At 32.9% G+C, this 19,273-nt stretch overlaps 1 protein-coding gene across 3 annotated transcripts in view; it reads right to left on the bottom strand.

Moving 5' to 3' along the window:
• Positions 1-3,685: 3,685 nt before the first annotated feature.
• The window catches only part of LOC133192177 (high affinity copper uptake protein 1-like), a 30,053-nt gene continuing 14,465 nt past the window's right edge, over positions 3,686-19,273 (bottom strand). Inside the window, exons 1-6 of one of the 3 annotated variants that reach the window (XM_061328128.1) lie at positions 14,844-14,862; positions 9,884-10,081; positions 8,909-8,975; positions 8,205-8,376; positions 7,336-7,386; positions 3,686-3,902 (exon numbers count right to left, since the gene is read on the bottom strand). In XM_061328128.1, coding sequence (XP_061184112.1) covers positions 3,701-3,902; positions 7,336-7,386; positions 8,205-8,376; positions 8,909-8,975; positions 9,884-10,075 — 684 coding nt within the window. In that variant the 5' untranslated portion in view covers positions 10,076-10,081; positions 14,844-14,862 and the 3' untranslated portion in view covers positions 3,686-3,700. Of the gene's footprint in view, positions 3,903-7,335; positions 7,387-8,204; positions 8,377-8,908; positions 8,976-9,883; positions 10,082-14,843; positions 14,863-19,273 lie in introns of those variants that run through there. The other 2 variants (XM_061328127.1, XM_061328129.1) reach the window with 2 other exon arrangements.

Genomic DNA, 19,273 nt, shown 5'->3' with positions numbered 1-19,273 from the left:
AAAATCTTCTTACACAGGCAAGTACAATTGTTTTTGAAAAAGGGAGAGGGGGCAGCTGGTCGCTATGGAAAACGAAGTGAAAAGAAGTCGAATTTTCATTTTTTTTTTTTTTGTTTTTCAAAATTTTTCTTTGATAAACGTTGGGTTAATAGAGACTCTTTCCGAAATGCTAAATATATAATTTGTTTTAAAATTGAACTATCCAAACTCTAGATATTCGTCATTTTTCACTTTGAAGCGATTGTCCAATTAGCGTTATGGTTAGCATGTTGAATTTTCAGGCAGGCGACCCGGCTTCAATCCCAAGAATGTCCCGAGTTTTTTTTGTATTTTTTTCCAGTTGAAATATAAGTTTTATTTGTGGAATGATATATGCTTTTTCCCCGTTTGAATTATGCCATTTCATAATTTATGTTTTATCATATTCATGTATGAAGGAGTTAAAAGGATTGCACAATGTACATGTATTATGATGAATCAACTTCTTTGATGACAGAGAAGGGACGGAAGACCTTCTTGTTGCCATGGCAACAAGGTTTCCAGTTGTAACTGTTTTTCTTTCTTTTTCGTTGAAAATGATAGTTCAAAATACATATACATTTTCCCCCTCTTCTTTTACCTTTAAATTTTGACCTGATACTCCTTCTTTAACCAAACCATAGGTATTAAGCCAGGCGCGGATCCAGGAATTTTTTTTCCAGGGTGGGGGGTGGGGGGTTCCATTCTAGTCAAAAGCAAAACAAAAGAAAACAAAACAAAAACAAAAGACCCCCCACCCCCCACCTAAATTCCCATTCCAAACATATTAAACTCAGACTTCTTGATAAGCAAATCATGCAATTTTCAGAATGTGAAAAAAAATCTATTTCGTGGTGTTGATGATAGGGTCCACGTTTTCGGGGGGGGGGGGGGGGGGGGGGGGGGGGGGGGGGGGGGGGTGCAAAGTCATTTTTTATTTGCTTCAGTATATAATTTTATTAACTCTGCTAATTCCCCCCCCCCTTCCAGATACTCGTATGTAAGCATGCATTATTAAAGTAATTCATTTCATGAGAAACATGTATGCCTCTTTCGTTTACTTAACCTTCATATGTTTCAGTGTAAAAATTCAGTAAGTAGTAAACTATTTCAAACTGCTACTTTTCTTATAGATTATGATTTGAATGAAAGATAATTCTCTGAATAGAAATTATTATGTAACCTTAGATAACATGTATATTTCCCAACACTGCCTATATTTCAAGTTCAAACCTGTACAGCTCCAGTTTCATCAGAGACTTCTGCTTCTCCATGGAGATGTGTTGTCAATAAATATAACTTATCATATGGTCATCTATCTTTCGAATACTCTGTTAACAATTCTGTACATACAGTAAAGCCTGTGAAAATAAATGGCACAATGCAGCCTTGTTGCTACACATAAATGCATGCAGTGCTAGTTCTGGAAAGAGTTATAACATTCTGGATTCCATGAAATGAAGATATGGACCTCCAACATACTATTATTCTATAAAATGTTACAGAATTTAACTTGACAGATCTCTGTAGAAATAGATCTTATTTATTTTCATGAGGAAGACTGAATACATCTTCTGTGATGTCTTAAGGTTCATTGATAATCTGAAAAGAGAGATAACTCTAACTGGTGTAATTGACTATCATTCCTTTCTAAAATTCTCATGGTAACCGTCCATTTCTGTCAAATTTTGCCCCACAAGGTATGCGGAAATTGTGTGCATTTTAATCATAAACTAGATTTCTTTTGGATAATCATAAGCATCAACGAAAATGGGAGAAGAAACAATCATGTTTTACCGTGAAAACACATACATTCATACAACTTTCAATAACTTGACAAAATCTTGAAAATGATGAATGATGAAAAAAAATATGAGATATACATTTTTTTATTTGATAACCATAACAATTTCGGTGACTTTGGATTTCATAAACTTTATGAAGTAAGCAACAATTATAATCATTCATTTCTCCATCAAAATAGATTAAAATTATCCATTAAAATAAAACAAATACATCTTTATGATGCTATGTAGTTAATATAAATTTTACAATTTTGTCTCTATTTTTCATAGTCGTTAAAATTTTGTTCTCTGTAATTTATAGAAAGAAAAGAAGATTTTCTAACAATTGCCAAGTTATAATTTTGTAATATTTAATGTTATAAAATTGCTAAATGGATGTATAAAACGAATTTCACTGTCTGAAATATATGTGTATAGAATCTGTAATCCAAATTATTTAACTTAAACAATAGTCCTTGAGCTAAAATACATGTACAGTGTGTCAAACAGGACCTTGAAATATCTTTTAAAAAAAAAAAAAATGAAAATAACCATATTTCAAATTAATTAAGTACATGATGAATCTCTTTTAAAATAGTCCAAGGCATTAGGACAATACATGTGGGCAATATTAAGTACAAAATTTGGCATTCATTAATTGTACACAAAAACTATTGAAAGGGGAAAAAGGCTTTACTAAAGGTGAGCTAAAGTTGCAGAAAAAAAAAGAAAAAAAAAGGATAACATTGATGCATGATTTTGTAATGAGCAGGATGGTCAACAGAGACATTGTATGGTATATATATATATGACGATGAAATGACCTTCACCACAAGGAAAGAGAGAGAACTCTTTATGAGACAAGATGTACATTGTAACAAATGTAACAAGTTTACTTTGTATAACATGATCTTTGTTTAAACATGTACAATTACATACAATTCTACATCCTTTCAAAGAAAATGAATGTGCATGTAAATTTCATGTTAATACAAATGAATAATCAATAAAAAATAATGTTTTGATTCAAAAAGGAGTAAAACAAGTACTTTTCCTTCCACAAGTTTTACATTTTTTTCAGTGTGAATAAAAGCTGAAAGAATTTTTAAAATGTGTTACTTTGCACCTTATATTTAACATGGTAACTTCTTCTAGTCACAATAAAAGTCTTGGTACTATAGTCACTTCAACAACCAGCATAGAGCAAAAGGAAAAAAAAGACAAGTAAAAAAAGTTGTTAAATTCTCTCTGGATATTATTTTTGCTTTAAAAAATGGATGAGAAAAAGGGTAGTTATATTATTTTTGCTTTAAAAAATGGACAAAAAAGGGTAGTCATAAGACAGAAAAATAAAAGTTTATATTCTCCATGTATCTTTACATTAAAATCCGGCCATTATAAAAAATTATCAATGATCATATGATTGTATTCTTCTATGAATCATACACCCGGTACTCTTACTTCAGGGAAAAAAAGGAAACAAAAACGAGACAAAAAAAGAATGTGAAAGTAGATGTTTTTGATCCACCCCCCAAAAGTTCTGGGTGAGTGATATACTTCTCTTCTGGTCACCCTACCGGGTGGCATTTGAGATCATACAATTGTAGGTTAATTAACTTGCAGTAGATTCACAACTTTACTGTTACAACTACAGCTAATTCTTCATGTCTGATCATAGCATACGAGGGTTGTCCGGTAAAATCATGGACATCGCATATATATAGCTCCTTAAAAAAATAAAATGCTAAACATTGCAACCTTATAAAAAAAATATTATCTAAAATATAATGCTCTCTGAGTTCCTGGAATATTCTTGTTCAATAATCTGATGAAGGAGGAAAAGAAATTTGATATATATCACATGTTTGGAACCACCATTATTGTTGTTTTTTTGATCTTCAGTGACAATGTTCATTGACGTCTACCACCACGGCTCGCTTCCAACCAAAGAAGAAATAGCCGGCTCCCGCTCCGAGAACCACGGCTAAGCATAACCAGACGTTGTACGTCATGAAGACAAGCATAAGGCAATAGCTTATAAACACTTGTACGACATGGAGAAGTGTCTGTATCATATGTGAACCACTGATCATGGTCATTCTGAAATGTAAGAAGAAATCTTAGATTATACATTAAAAAAAAATAACAACAATGTATATTTCATACAAAATGTCACAGCAGTACTATGTATAACTTAATTAACATGTATACTGTACATCTATTAGTCAAAAATACCAATCCAGAGATATTGGATTCTATAAAATATTTCAATTTGAGAGTTTGTGCCCATTAAACCACAAAAAGTGAGTTTTAGATTTGTCCTTATGCAATACTCTCAGAATGCTTGTTGTATTTGACATACTATATTACATGTTTTGAAGTGCAGTTTTCTCTCAATCTTTCTCTTTATTCTCTGCACTAAAGTTCTTCCAAATTTCTCTTCAAACTCTTGGGATTTTTTTTTTTTACAATTATGTTAAAATATTTATAGACCTGATGTAGTTTATAGCCTCCTTTGCAAAGGGTGTAACTTTCATGTCACCTACATCATTGTATATCAGTCAAAGTAGCATTTGAATGTAATGGACATGTTTGTTTTCAGAGCTTAAAAGCAGTTTGGATAAACTATGAAACGGTACAGATTAAATGACAAATATGTCATGAAATTCAGAGCCTATTTTATGATTCTGACAAATCTTAACATTAGACTTTTCCTTAAACAAGACAATTGATAAACTTAAAACAGTTTCTCCTATAATGCAGTTGTTTTACTTATTCAACTTGGGATTTTTGTCAGTGTTTATGCTTGTACTCCAAGTACTCCAAGTACAACTGATAAAATTTAATTGTTATAAAAAGGAAAAAAAAAAAGAAAAAGAAATTAAACCTAAAATAATTAAGATTAATTCTGACAGACATTTATAACAGTATAAACAAACAAGATTGACTTTGATTAATATTTTTTGTTATTAATGTAAATAATAAACATGCATACAAGCAAAATAGCTAAACCACAACCATGCAGGGTTAGATACCACCACCAAAAGGTTAAATACAACACATGCTAGTACATGTCACCATGCCTGTAAAGAAATTATCCATGCAGTTCTTAATTACATGAAGTCTTATGTATTCTTAAGATAATTCTGTTTAAGAGATATTAGTTAACAAGATTCATAACCTGTCCACATTCTAAATGTCTTTGAAAATGTGAACTTTTCCCCCCAAACATTCTTGTACAATTCACTATGTAGGCTATATAATATTCATTGAAACTGGCACAACCTTAAAATTCTGTCAAGTATCAAATTATAATCTCCAAAACAGTCCAGAAAACTGACTTGTAAATTCAATTTCAAAGGGTCAGAAGTCTGTTAATATTGGGCAATATCCCTTGAAACCAACTTGTTTTGAAGCTTATTGTTATGAAGTCAGATGCCAAATTTTATCTTTTTTGAATCACAGCACATGCAGAGCAAGCTCACAAAATGGCCCTTTCTCTGTGTCAGCTATGAGCTTGAAATGTTCCTCCCTTACAAACCTATGGACTGGATGTAAAACAAATTTAAAACCTTTTTTGCTTTCTTTGACCTGTGACCCTTGTAAAATCTTTAGCTCATAAGCCACCTTTTCCTCACAATGGGCTTCATATATTTTTCCTTTACAAAAAAATGGCTTTTCAAGGAATTATACTCTTTCAAAAGTCAGTGATGATGAACTTGTCCAAATGACATCTTGCCCAAATGACCCTGGATAAAAGTCTTGACATTCCCTAGGATCATATGCAATTTTTAATGTATGAACATCCAACGTCTCTCTCTTACAAAGTGACCTTATGTTTATCAATGACTTGAGTCATGGTCAAGGCACATTTTAAGGTGATGAGCAATCTTTTTGCTTCTATGAGCTTTCAACATTTCTCCACTTCAAAATATGGCCATGTAAAGAATAATACTTTTGTCTACCAGGGTCCTTTCTCCAATAGAAAGTTATTGACTGGATATGAATCATGCATTTTTCTGCCAGTGACATTGAACTTGTCCAAATGATTAGGTTAGATCAAGACAAGCCAGGTACATTGTTTGTAGGGATCGATGGACAGACAAAGTGATTCCTATATCCCCCTTCCCTCAACTGTGCTTTTGAATGGTATAGGAGAAAAAAATGAATTGTCTGCAGATGGATAGACAGACTGACTGCCAGACAGATAGATGGACAGACAGTGCCCTACCATATTACATCTGTCTTAATATAGGCATACAAAAATCATTTTTTCTACCTTATCCATCCAAAACCACAGAGAAATAGTACAGTGTATATAAACTTTCCATATCTATATCTAACCAATACCCTAGAAAAGAAGAAAATTATATGCAGATCTTCTTAAAAACAGCTAGTACCCTTGTCCTTTAGGGATTGTTGTCAAAATAAAGATCAAATACCAGCACTTCCACTGAATCAAGCAAATTAAGATTTAAGTTAAACCTTCATAAACGATATGTAATAGAGAAATTTGTATATATTTACAGTATATAAATAAATATGTTTAAAATTAGAAATTAAATATACTAAGTGCCAAATTAAAGTCAGACTACAACAAATCCAGGGCATACCTGCTATGTAGAATAGACCTACTGAACACCACCTCCTGACTGTTAAAAAGAAAACAATTTACATGCAGCAGTTTTATATCTTTCAATGTCTTTCAATGTCAGTAGAAGCCAATGTTAGTGAAAATTGAAACAAAATTAATAATCCAACATTCTGTACAATTCTTTTTCCCTTGGCTAGTTCAACTATCAAATTTGCAGTCAGAGCTTGAACTTAATTTCATATAGAAAAAAAGAATACCAAAAGAATATTTTTGAAATTATGTTAATTTTAATAACTCAAAATGCTAAGAACAGACATTTAGCACAGCAATTCTGAGAAGCTTCTAGACTACTCTGAAAGCTTCAGCAGTTACCTTGATGTACATTATTGTACATGGCAGTAGGAATATATAGATTACTATATAGATTACTATAGTAAACATAGATACTATATGCTTATGCCCCCTCAATAAAATCGCCTGATTTTTTTTTTTCTTTTTTTTTTTTTGCTTGTCAGAAAATTTTTGGTAGTGCCCCCTTAACTGTCAACTGAAAAATGTTTGGCTGTGCCCCCCCCCCCCCCCCCCCAACTGAAATTGCTTCCCACGGGCCTGTTGTAGCTTTTATGAGTAGTAGCTTTCTAAATATAAAAACTCTGTGAGAAGTAATGGCTTAATATTAAGCAATTTTGGTCTATGATCAATGGAAAATTATTATGTCTGTAATGATATTCATTTTATCCTCCCTGTTACATTGTATGAATACAGAAATGGCTCTTTTTATGCTGCAGTCATGCACAATGATTTTAATTTCTAGTACATAACCTAATCTGCTTGAGGCAAGAAATTTTTGGAACATGGAGGTAGAACCTTAACACACCAGGATAAATATATCTAGCATGATATAAAAGCAGATTATTCAATGAAGGTGATAAAATTCACCCGATTGACTGCTTCTTCTCTGGCTTGTAATCTACAGGAGATAGTCCATTGCTGAAAATGTTTTGAAATTTTACAAAAACAAGTTTAGTGAATTTGGAAATGAAAAATGCAGGTTTCTACATAATTCTCTGATTATGAAGTAGACATGTTGACTGTAGTAGTTTATTGATATAATTTGTTTGAGGTATCTGTGAAGCACAAGGTCTCTGGGCATATGAAGATCTAAAATCAATAATGGTATCTTAATGTTGGAACAGTTCATGGTACCTACTCATGTTATTTAAAAAAAAAACTTTTTAAGTTTTGAGGGAAAATATATTTATTTAATAATTTTAATAGTTTTTTCAAGTTTCCTGAAACACATTAATATCTACAATATACATGTACTGAATAAATTGTTTTAATAAAATACCCAGTGTGTTCTGAATCAGAATTATACTTTAGTATCAGAATATTTGTACAAATATATAGAAAATATTTAGAAGAAAGTTCCTATCTATGTAACATTTTTATTTTCAAGTTGCTTGGGCTGTCTGCAAATTTTTAGCAACCAGCAGCTGCATGTTAATGTGAAAAGAGCCATGCTTATAGTACATATATGTACCAACTCCTAAACTGCAACATTGTTGTAGCATTTTGTTCAATTCTAGCTATAAGCATTCAACATCTTCAGTTTCATTTTGAATTCATAATTTTTTTTCCATGAACATGTACATGTCTCATGTACATGTATTAATTCTGAACTGAAATGAGGTGCATGTTGTTGTTTTTTTTTTTAATTTATTTTTCAATTTAAACTTCTGAAAGGAAAAAAAATAGCAAAAAAATACAAATCCTCAGTCAATTTGCCCATATTGAGTGTTACCTACCTGTTTTTGACTTGTGCATCTGGAACAATAGATTGTCCACTGGTCCCTATGGTAACCTCTTGGTACTTAGAGCCTGTGACCAAGGCTCTCTTGAGGAGGTACTCCCTGAACACCTTAAGACCCTCATATAGAACTGCTAGTAAGAATATAATGATACAGGCAGCAACCATACCTACAAATGTTTAAAATTATTGAGGTTTTGCACCAGAAATTGCTAGGCAGACAGTGAATCATAATTTGTGCTAGTTGTCCTTTTTGTTTAGTTTTTGCAACCAAAATTAATGACTCCCATCTGAACAAGAAAATCAAATTAAAAAATTAACATCAATAGATAAAATTAATCATTCAATTTGTAAAGTAACATTAATTATTTTGACCTTGACTTTTTAGGAAGTTACCCAAAAATTGGTAGGTTTCTCCTTTGGCAATCCTTTACATTTTTAGTAAATATGAATGTCTTAGCTAGAAAATATCAATTTTATTACATTAAGTAAATGTGTCATGGGCATTGCAACTATCCTAGTTTGGGTCCCACTAGTATTCATTTTAGAAGAGTGGACAGGAATAGCCAACATCCACTACATGGATGTAGGCTATGGCTGTTCACTTCTCTAGAGAGAATACCATCTTCCACTTACCGTTATGTAGTACATATAAAGTCTAGTTTATATTGTACTTTTTCATTTCAAGACATTTTCCCTTACCTGCCACCGTTTTGGTCTGTACCCCCTCAAACAGTATATATTCACATTTTCCAGTATGGAAGAACATCTGAAATAATTTAACAGAAGGAATGTTGTTATTGTGGTATCACTTCCAGTAGCTTAAATTCCGAAGAGATTATCCCCCTCCCTCCAAATACCTTACCCCTAGCGTCAAGAGATATTTGACATACGGAAACTGTTCTCTTGAATTTTTTACATGTGCAGAACTTTATGTGTCTGTTCATTACATTGATATTTATCCCTCTACTGCCAAACATATATATCTCCTGTTTTTTCCCCCATAAAACACACACACAATATACATGTGTATATGTATAAGGAGTCCCCCCGAAATTACATCTAATCTCTGGCAGGCATTTCTTGCCTTAAAACACATCATATCTCACTGTCAGGTGTTATTCTTGCTAAAAACACACCCGTTTCAGGTATTTGTCTCCCTTAGAATCTATCTCTCTTAAGTATACATATTCCTAAAATTAATTTCAAAACCCTCATGAAAGCTCACTTGGTAATTAAAGCACTTGCTCTGTGATGGAAAGGTCCTGGGTTCGCACCTCAGCCGTGATAAATAAACTTCAAACTACAATCAATCAATTAATCAAGATTTTTCCTCTCTTAAAGCACATCTACCTCAGGTATTTCCATAAAAATATATCTATCTCAAGATGTTTTCCACCCTTAAAACACACCAATCTCAGGTGTTTTATCTCCATAAAAATACATCTATCTCAAGACATTTTCTTTCATTAAAAGACATTTATTTCAGGTTTTTATCCCCCCTAAATATACATCTATCTCAAGATATTTTCTTCCCGAAAACATTTTAAAAAAATATTTTCCTCCATAAAAAGTGTGTTCCTCCATAAAAAGTGTTTTCCTGCATAAAAACACATCCTTCCTCTCTAAAAACCTTATGTATCTCAGGTATTTTCCTCCCTACAAGTACATACTTACTGCCATTCCATTACCACAGCCATCAGTATTATTCATGTCCATATGCATGCCTTCATGGCCACCCATGCCCCCGCCCATCCCTCCATCCATGTTATGACCACTGTGGTCCATGGTCATTCCCGTCATCCCCGTACTACCGTGCATGTTGTGGTGGTCATGACCAGTCATTCCTGTCATGTTCATCATTGACATGGTTGTCTGCAAAGATAACAAATAAGCAGTTCAAATTACTTTCTGGTTTTTTTTTGTCATTTAGTCTCTGTCAAAGTCAGACTGTTACTGAAAATACTATCAGAGTTGTTGAAATTCTCCAGGAAATGTTCTACGGAGAAACCATAAAGTCTTAATAGGTCCTTATCAACATCAATGTTCCACTCTGCATTTGTATTTCATGCATAAAAATATATATGCAATGGCAAATATACTAGCTAGCTTTTTACTCAGTGTGAGTATATGTGTATATATATCTTTTTCAAATAAACTGAGATAAAGATAAGCTTCCTTGATTCTATCAATTCAACCAAACTTCTTTTTTGAGCTTCCAAAGGAAAGAAGAAATATTACTGGGTACATGGTCATAATGAAGAATTTTATCAGTTACAATTGGTATGAGAATTTTCAAAATAAGGGAAGAAACAACTGATTTTATTTTGTAAAAAGACTTCAAGGGAATATGGTACTTTGGATAAATCATTCATTCTCCAAATATTGTTTTCCTAATTAGTCATTTTTCTCCCTTTTTTTTTTGTACTTTTGCTGACCATGGACTTTGTGAATACTGTTCTTTATCACTTGTATAGACCTGATAACACTTAAAATTTCATGTTTGGTACTGATAAACACAGACCTATTGGCATCTGATTATCAGCTTCTAATGGTAGGGGGACTTAAATAGTTATGGATTTGTTTGTCTTGGACCTAACATCCCCTTTTTCATCATGTTAGACATTCATAATCTTTACTTTTCGTCCTCTCTCATAAACTCTTTGCCTCTTTCCAGTTTTATGTTTTTAAATTTTTATGACATCTTATTTTTTCTATTCAATATATTTTTTTCCCTCTGGCTAGCTATTTGATCCACCCATCACTGAGAGAGATGTGGGTGTCAAATGGAAGTCCTATTTTCACATTCTGTTTTCCCTTTCACTTTCCCCCAACTTTTTGCTCAATTTTTGTCTTCTTGCACTCTTCACCATCTATAACAGTATTTGCATTCTTTCCAATGAGTCCCCCCTTCTTCTGATTCCAGCTAAATTTACTGCTACCCTGTAAACTTTTTTTCATCTATCTCTAAGCTGTCTTCTTTTAATTATGGCCTTCATTTAAAGATCAAGAGCTTTAGGATCAAAAGCTTTTATCATTGTTGTTCGTACTTCACAACTTCTAAATTTTTCAAGGACTTACATTAACTTGAACCACTTCTTTAAGACTGCAGTGTTTAATTTTCTTTTAGATTGACAACATTTCTTTTCCTCTGTCATGAATGGAATCTATTTTTCCCCCCTAGATCAAGACAGACATATACGCAATACTTGCATAGTGATATTGTTAACAAGACTCCCCTAAAATTGTACAACTCTTCCACAAACAGGCCACCTGTTTCTTTGTCCTAGCATCCAATATCTATGTTCTTTATTTTAATATCTCTTTTATGTCCCATTATATGGATATGAATATGTGAATCAATTGACTTGTATAACTAAAGGGTAAAGAGAAAAAAAGAATGCCTTAATAGAAAGAGTACTGTTGTGCCTTGTTAATCCGGATGGCTATGTAACATCCAAGTTCAATCTTCCAGATAGATGAAACATCCAGATAACTGAAATTGCTTCTCTACAAGCTTTGCTCTTTAAAACCAATACACATAAGGCTATTCAATTCTCTGACTAAACTGCAAAGTCACTGATGTATAATCTTATAATTTTATAGAGAGAGATATTTGAATGGGCAACTTTTTGATATCATTAAATAATAATAATGCTTTCTTTGTTTAAATGTTGCAACATAGCAGAAAAAAATACATAACTTGTGTAAGCAGGTTATGAAATTTTTTCTGCAGTGATTTATATATATGATCACTCAATTTACCCTCCCTGGGAGTGGGATCGACACAAATTTCAGGGAGAAGATTTTTAAAAAAATATTTTCATGAGTGAGATTAAGCACATGTGAATATACAAAAAATCCCATCTCACGAGTGAAATTATAAATTCCATATACAACTACAAAATATTGAATTTTCTGTTTATTACAGGTACATTTTCTTTGATTTTCCCTTTGTCTCTGTCTTATTTTAACATGTACAGTATCTAAGCTATGACATCACTGTTGAGCAGTTGAGATGTCATAGCTTAGTGATTGTGAGTTTGAAAACATTGTAAACACTGATTTTTAAAAAAACAAATAGTCTCTGTAAGGAGGGTTTATTTACTATCTTTAACTTATAAAAGGCAAGGGAGTATTTTTTACAATACTCTTTGTGAATGGATGGAAAATTTCTAATTTTGCTGTAGTAAATATTCTTTCACATTGTGACAAAATATTACTTTGATATTCTTTCACAATGTGACAAACTATCACTTTTATTCAATAAATGTATTAGTATTTCACTGTTGAAAATGTAATACTATTATTTACACTACAAAACCAAGTAAACCAGGCATCCTGAGGGTCCAAACCCAGGACCTTCAGACACAATTTTCACCTACTCAGTACAGGGATAGTTGCTGACTGTAATCAATGTTAATTAATGGTTTGCCTGCTGGAGGTCCATGAGTAAAAAGGGTTTTTAAAAGTCCATTATATTTTCAATACATAACCACCAACTTAATCCCACACTACTGAGGCCTAAAACCTGGATCTATGAGATACAATATTCAAAATTTTAGTAGAGGACTAGTAGCTGTTTATTGTAATCTATGAGATGCAAACAGTTTGCCTGCAAGATGTCCAAGAATAATAAGTAAATAAGATTTTCAAAGATGTAATGCACTTTCAGTATATATGACCAATTATAGCTCCAACCTGGTTAGGGCCTGAACTTTTCATCCAAGGGTCAAGAATCAAAATTTTGGTAGAGGGCGAGCTGATCATTATCGTGCAAGCAGTTCTGAGATCTGCTAAATTTTCTTGGGGAAAAGAAAACTTTGAAGATACATGCATGTAAATTATGCATGCATGTATCATACCCTAGATGGGTAGAGAGGATCAGAGACTTCAAAATTGTGGCTTCCTTCATCCACAGAGGTTATACATACCAAAATTGGTTGAAAATGGTTCAACCATTTAACAGAAGAAGCCAAAAATATTCAAATTAAAGTTTACAAGAATGAACAGATAGCAAAGGTCACCTTTGTTTATACTCAGGTGACTCCAAAATGCAGTTCTATGATAATATTTTCTTCTACTGAAGTAAAAAAAACTTAAAGTACATTGTATAAATTTAAAATACTTACATGTGCAATACAAACAAATCTGCTACATTATCAATTGCTTTTTGATAAAATAATACTTCAATTATACAAGTACAAAAACATATTCTGAATCACAGTAGATCAAATCTTTACAAAAAGACATTATAAAAATGAAATCAGTGCATCAAATCTATCACTTAATGTAAAGTACTTTTGGAGTGGTCTGTTTCCTTAAAGGATACCAATAAATATTAGATGAAATGTAAATATTGTTTACATGTGTACATGTAATGCCATTCACATAAAGTGTGGTTTGAAGTTCAAATATCACGAAATGAATCTCTTTGTAAGATTAAAAACAATGACTTAAATTGTGTCGATGATTATACTGAAACAGGAAGTGAACCTGCATCTATCCAATATCAGCTCCATGTTCACATATAGCTGCAATAATCTAGCCCTCTCAGATTTTTTTTAATCTGATATTTTCAGGAGAGGACTACACCTCTCCAAAAAAAAAAAAAAAAAAAAAAAAAATCGGAGAGGAGCTGGTTCACATACAGCACCAATTCAAAAGAAGTGTATATAATTAGGTTTGCATTTCCAACTTTTCATTCTTAATATTTGTGTCTTTGAAAAATAACTGTGCTTGTTTTAAATTTGCTGTTGGCATTATTTTTATATTACTGATAAATTCTCATTTATTTATTAAAATTATATATGTAGTATCATAAAAATTTTGAAGTTACAAATGATTAGCTGAGTAATTTACCAGATATACACTTGTAGCTTAATTTTCTCTTATGTCATAATTTGTTCTAATAGATTATCTAATCTTTACTTTGCAGACTGATTTGTATAAAAAAAATTTAGATTCATGTTAAACAGGTATTTATTTCCTACATTCTACCAGTACTACAAACATATATTACTAATCATACCTATCATAGGTATAATAATTATAATGGATATACAATAATTAAATATGATCATGCAATCATATGGAAAATCTAGGTTACTTGCATTGTAGAATTCAAAACCTTATTCAACATCTGCAACCTTAGCACATAATCCATTGCAGAATTATATTTGGAGAGAGTTCCTATGACCAGCGTTCATAAGGAAGTCCAAATACCGCAGAGACACTATAATATAACATACATTGGATAACAACAAAATACTTTAGCTTTAACTTTCTATGAAAGTTACATTTATTTCTGAACCTTTACAAACTGGTTAGTACTTTGATCTTTATCTCATTGTTAATGCCCTAAAATGTTAAGAGAAATATATATATTTTCAAGATGCACTTTCTTGATTTGATTTGAACTTATTTTATTGTAATAAATATATATACAATGGGATTGGGCGCATTAGTTCTTAAAACTTATTTCACCCTCTCCCTTCAAGATGGATTTATAATTCTGCTTGTTTTTTTTTTTTTATTGTGCACAAGGTAATATCACCATATATACTGTGCCTTCTAAGTGGTCTTGATTGAAATGCATTGCATTAATTCTATATACCCCTCACTCATTAAAGCCTACCTTTCTAAATTGTTAAAATTCCACAATAAAGAAACACTTTGCCCAAAACGAAATTTGCATGAAGCCCAATTTAGAAGGACTACCCAATAACAGCTGTCAGGGACTGAACGCAATAGATAAATTCTATTAAGGGAAAACCCTCAAATCAAACATGTGACACAGATATGGGAATCTCTTCTGACTAAAAAATGATTTTCTGATCAGGCTCTGGGAAGATAAAACACCAAATGAATTCTATGACACCTGTAAGGAAGTCTCTCAGTATGGATGATAGGTAATTTGTAATTTACTCTACATACAGTCATGCTGATTTATTGGCCTCTGTTTTCCGAATCGTGGCTCTTTATTTAGAAAATAAAATTGTGAGGAAATTTCTATAAATCAGTAGACATTGATCTTCAGTCATGACTCATGTCACTGATTTCCAAGAAATAAACAAAATCAATATGTAAACAAGCAAACATTAAAGAAGAAAGTGAATATGAGTAAAAAGAATAATTATCATTGTTTAGATAGATATTAATATTTTCTTTAGAAATTCGGGGAAAACAGGTTAAGTAACAGTTCTTATTCCAAAAAAAAATAAAGACAATTGTTTATCAATTGTGTCAACATTGAAATACATCAATAAAATGGAAAGAATGAACTTTTATTTGTGTGTGTATGGGCGAGAAAGTCATAAATATTAACTGCTTAGTATATATGTCTTACACAATAAAAGCGATGCACAGGTAGGCATAAAGGGAGAATGTTAATTATCAGGATGTTTTCATCCTGACCTTTTTTTTTTTTTACAAATTACACAAGAGGCCCATGTGCCAGAATGATCACCTGAGTCACCTTTGCCCTGCTGTTCTTCATAAGAAGATTTAAATTTTTTTTTACCCACTTTATTCACAATTGCTCTGCAGACTGAAGTAAACATGCAATGCTTGATAAAATGGCTCTCTAATTTTAGTCCTTCTCTAACCCCAGGATCAATAATATGAAGAAAAATCAAAAGCCTGAAAGGCTTTAATGGTGTCGAACATGAAAAACAATTTCAAAAGTTCTTTTTAAATTTGATTAAATGTGACAATTACAGATTTGGGGCCTTATGTCATGGTCCCAATAATGTTCGAATTGTCTAGACACCGTAGAACATGTTCATGCTGAATATTTATCTCATTTCTTTTTAGTCATTGAAAAAATATGAAGGATTTAATAAATATACATGTATAATACTATTCAATTGTCAAATTGCAGCAGAGATGAGAAATTACAATCTGACACTGCTCGGCATAAGTGAGACAAGATGGATTCAATCAGGACAGTGCAGACTTACTACAGGCGAATTACTCCTCTATTCTGGACATGAAGAAGAAAATTCATCGCACTCTCAAGGAGAGACTGACATGCTATCCAAAACAGCAAGGGAAGCATTAATAGGCTGGGAAGCACATGGACCAAGGATTATAAGGGCATCTTTTAAAACAAAACATAAACGGATTAGCACAAACATTATCCAGTGCTATGCCCCAACAAATGATGCAGAGGAAGAAGCAAAAGATGATTTCTACAACAGACTTCAAAGTGTTATTGACACCTGTAGAGAAAGAGATGTTACCATCATGATGGGAGACCTTAACGCAAAAATTGGAAATGATAACACCGAATATGGCGAGATTATGGGACAACATGGACTGGGACAAATGAATGAAAATGGTGAAAGATTAGCAAACTTTTGTGCATTTAACAAACTAGTTATTGGTGGCACTTTATTCCAGCACAAAAGAATACACAAAGCCACCTGGGTATCACCAGACCAATTAACTGAAAACCAGATAGATCATATATGCATCAATAAAAAATTTAGAAGATCTTTGCAGGATGCCAGGGTCAAACGAGCAGCAGATGTAGCCTCAGATCACCATCTATTGACAGGCAGCATCAAACTGAAGCTCAGAAAAATGAAAACAGAAGGAAACTCTCAGAGAATCAGATATAACACCAGGTTTCTCCAAGATACCCAAATCTTACAGGAGTATAAGATTGCGGTTAAAAACAAATAAATGTACCAAGCCCTTCAGGAAATAGGGGAAGTAACAACAGTTGAAGACCATTGGAAAGGGATAAAAGAGACCATCACAACAAGTTGCCATGAAATACTTGGAGTGAAAAAGTACCATCATAAAGAGTGGATCACAAATGACACACTTAGGAAAGTACAGGAGAGGAAGGCTAAGAAGGCTGAAGTCAATTCAAGCAGAACAAGAGCTGAAAAAGCAAAAGCACAAAAAGAGTATGCAGAGGCCAACAAGAGAACTAAACAAAGTACAGTGCCCACTGTCCAATCCGACAACTGTGAAATCCGGCACACTGGACTTTCCGACGTAATATTTTATTCCCAAAAATTTCTTTATAATTTATATAGAATAAAACACTGTATATTCCGACCACTGCACATTCCGAATTCCGGCGATTTTTCGTCAACAGAAGTAGATAATTACTTTATGATTTACCCTGAGTAATCCGACATAATTACACTGGTGTACCGTAATTAGCCACTGGCCAGGTACATGTAACATGAATGTCACGTTTGGTCACAAGATTGGTCTACTTAGTTAGTTAATTACATGTACGAGTTCAAAAGTGTTTATGTAAGCAATTATAAATGAACAGTTTTTGAATTAAAAAATTAGGCAATTATTTCTCTTTGATGTTATATATACGTACGTCCCTGTTGTTATCAATTTTATTCTCGCATTGAAAAAAAAATAGCATCCACGCGACAGAAAATAAAAAGAGTACATGGTGTTTAGATTGCCTTTACGTTACAGAATAAATAAGATTTTTAGCTTGAAATTAAAATCAAATATGCAGTCAGGGTCCTTCATAAAGTCATGTTATGAAAAAAAAATGAGTTCGGCGAACTACTGTGTAACATGTATTCAATACACAATTTGAAAGGCAGCATCTTGTCTTATAGAAAACGTTTCATTTCCGGGTTAATATACACTGAATCAAGCAAGGCTGTGTACATAAAAGATTCGCCGAAAGCAAAAAATATCGCTTTCAGTTGCCCTTTAATTTTAAAATATTACGTCTGTTTGATTAAAATTCAATCGCACAGTTTTAGAGTTACGTCCCGTTTGTATGAAAATTAATAGCACAGTCTATGTTGAGAAATAAACAATGGCGAAAATCTGTAGAAAAAAACAATACCACTGTGTAGAGAAGGTAGACGAAATATTTACTTTCATATCGACTGTCAGTAAGTAAAAATTAAATTGCAACATCTCGAAATCTCGAAGCGATCGGCAGTTCCATGTTTTGTCCATTAAAAAAAGAAAAACATCGTATATTACTGCAGAGTTTACTAATGCTATATCACAAACGCTGTTTCTCAAAGAAATGCTAATCAGATATATTTTATACAGCGAAGAAACACACAATTATGCAAACACTTTGACAATTAAATACAAGTGTACTCTTAACCTAATGAAAAATGATTTTTTTTTTATTTTGTATGAAGTCGTCTGACACTAATGATAATGCTCAGAAATATTCAACACTGGGTAATCCGACACACTGCCTAATCCGACATTGTTTTTATTTCCCGCAGCATGTCAGATAAGACAGGTTTCACTGTATTAAAGCTGACAAAAGAAGGTACATGGAGGAACTAGCAACGGAAGCAGAACAAGCTGCAAAAGCAGGAAACATGAAAGACTTGTATGACATCACCAAGAAACTAGCTGGGAAGCGAAGTAAACAAGAAAGGCCAGTGAAAGACAAGGCAGGGAAGCAACTAGAAGGGGAAGAAGAACAAAGAAGGAGATGGAAAGAGCATTTTGAAGAATTGTTGAATAGGCCAGTTCCACCCAACCCTCCTAATAATATTTACACCAGCAGATGAGGACCTAGACATAGACTGGGGACCACCTACTAAGGAGGAAATAAAAATAGCCTTAAAACAGATGAGGAATGGCAAGTCAGCAGGGCCTGATAATATCCTGGCTGAGGCACTTAAAGCTGATTTTGACAACTCAGCCGACATACTTCACCCACTTTTTCAAAAAATATGGGAAGTAGAAACAATCCCAGAAGAATGGAAAGAAGGATACCTCATCAAGCTTCCAAAAAAAGGAGACCTCAGCGATTGTGCCAACTATAGGGGAATAACACTGTTAGATGTTCCAGGGAAGGTATTTAATAGGATCATACTGAACAGAATGAAAGAAGAAGTGGATGATAAGCTACGTGACCAACAAGCTGGATTTCGTAAAAATAGATCTTGTACGGACCAGATAGCAACGTTGCGCATTATCATCGAACAATGTGCTGAATGGAACTCCTCCCTCTATGTAGGCTTCATAGATTACGAGAAAGCCTTTGACAGTATTGACAGGGAGACAATTTGGAAACTTCTGCGACATTATGGAGTTCCT

This window comes from Saccostrea echinata, unplaced genomic scaffold, assembly GCF_033153115.1.
Source record: "Saccostrea echinata isolate AGI-Se365-2 ecotype Australia unplaced genomic scaffold, CSIRO_AGI_Sech_v1 ptg000025l, whole genome shotgun sequence".
In the NCBI taxonomy this organism is placed as follows: Eukaryota; Metazoa; Mollusca; class Bivalvia; order Ostreida; family Ostreidae; genus Saccostrea; species Saccostrea echinata.
The sequence above is the reverse complement of the archived record's forward strand: the minus strand, read 5'-3'. Positions and strand labels throughout refer to the sequence as shown.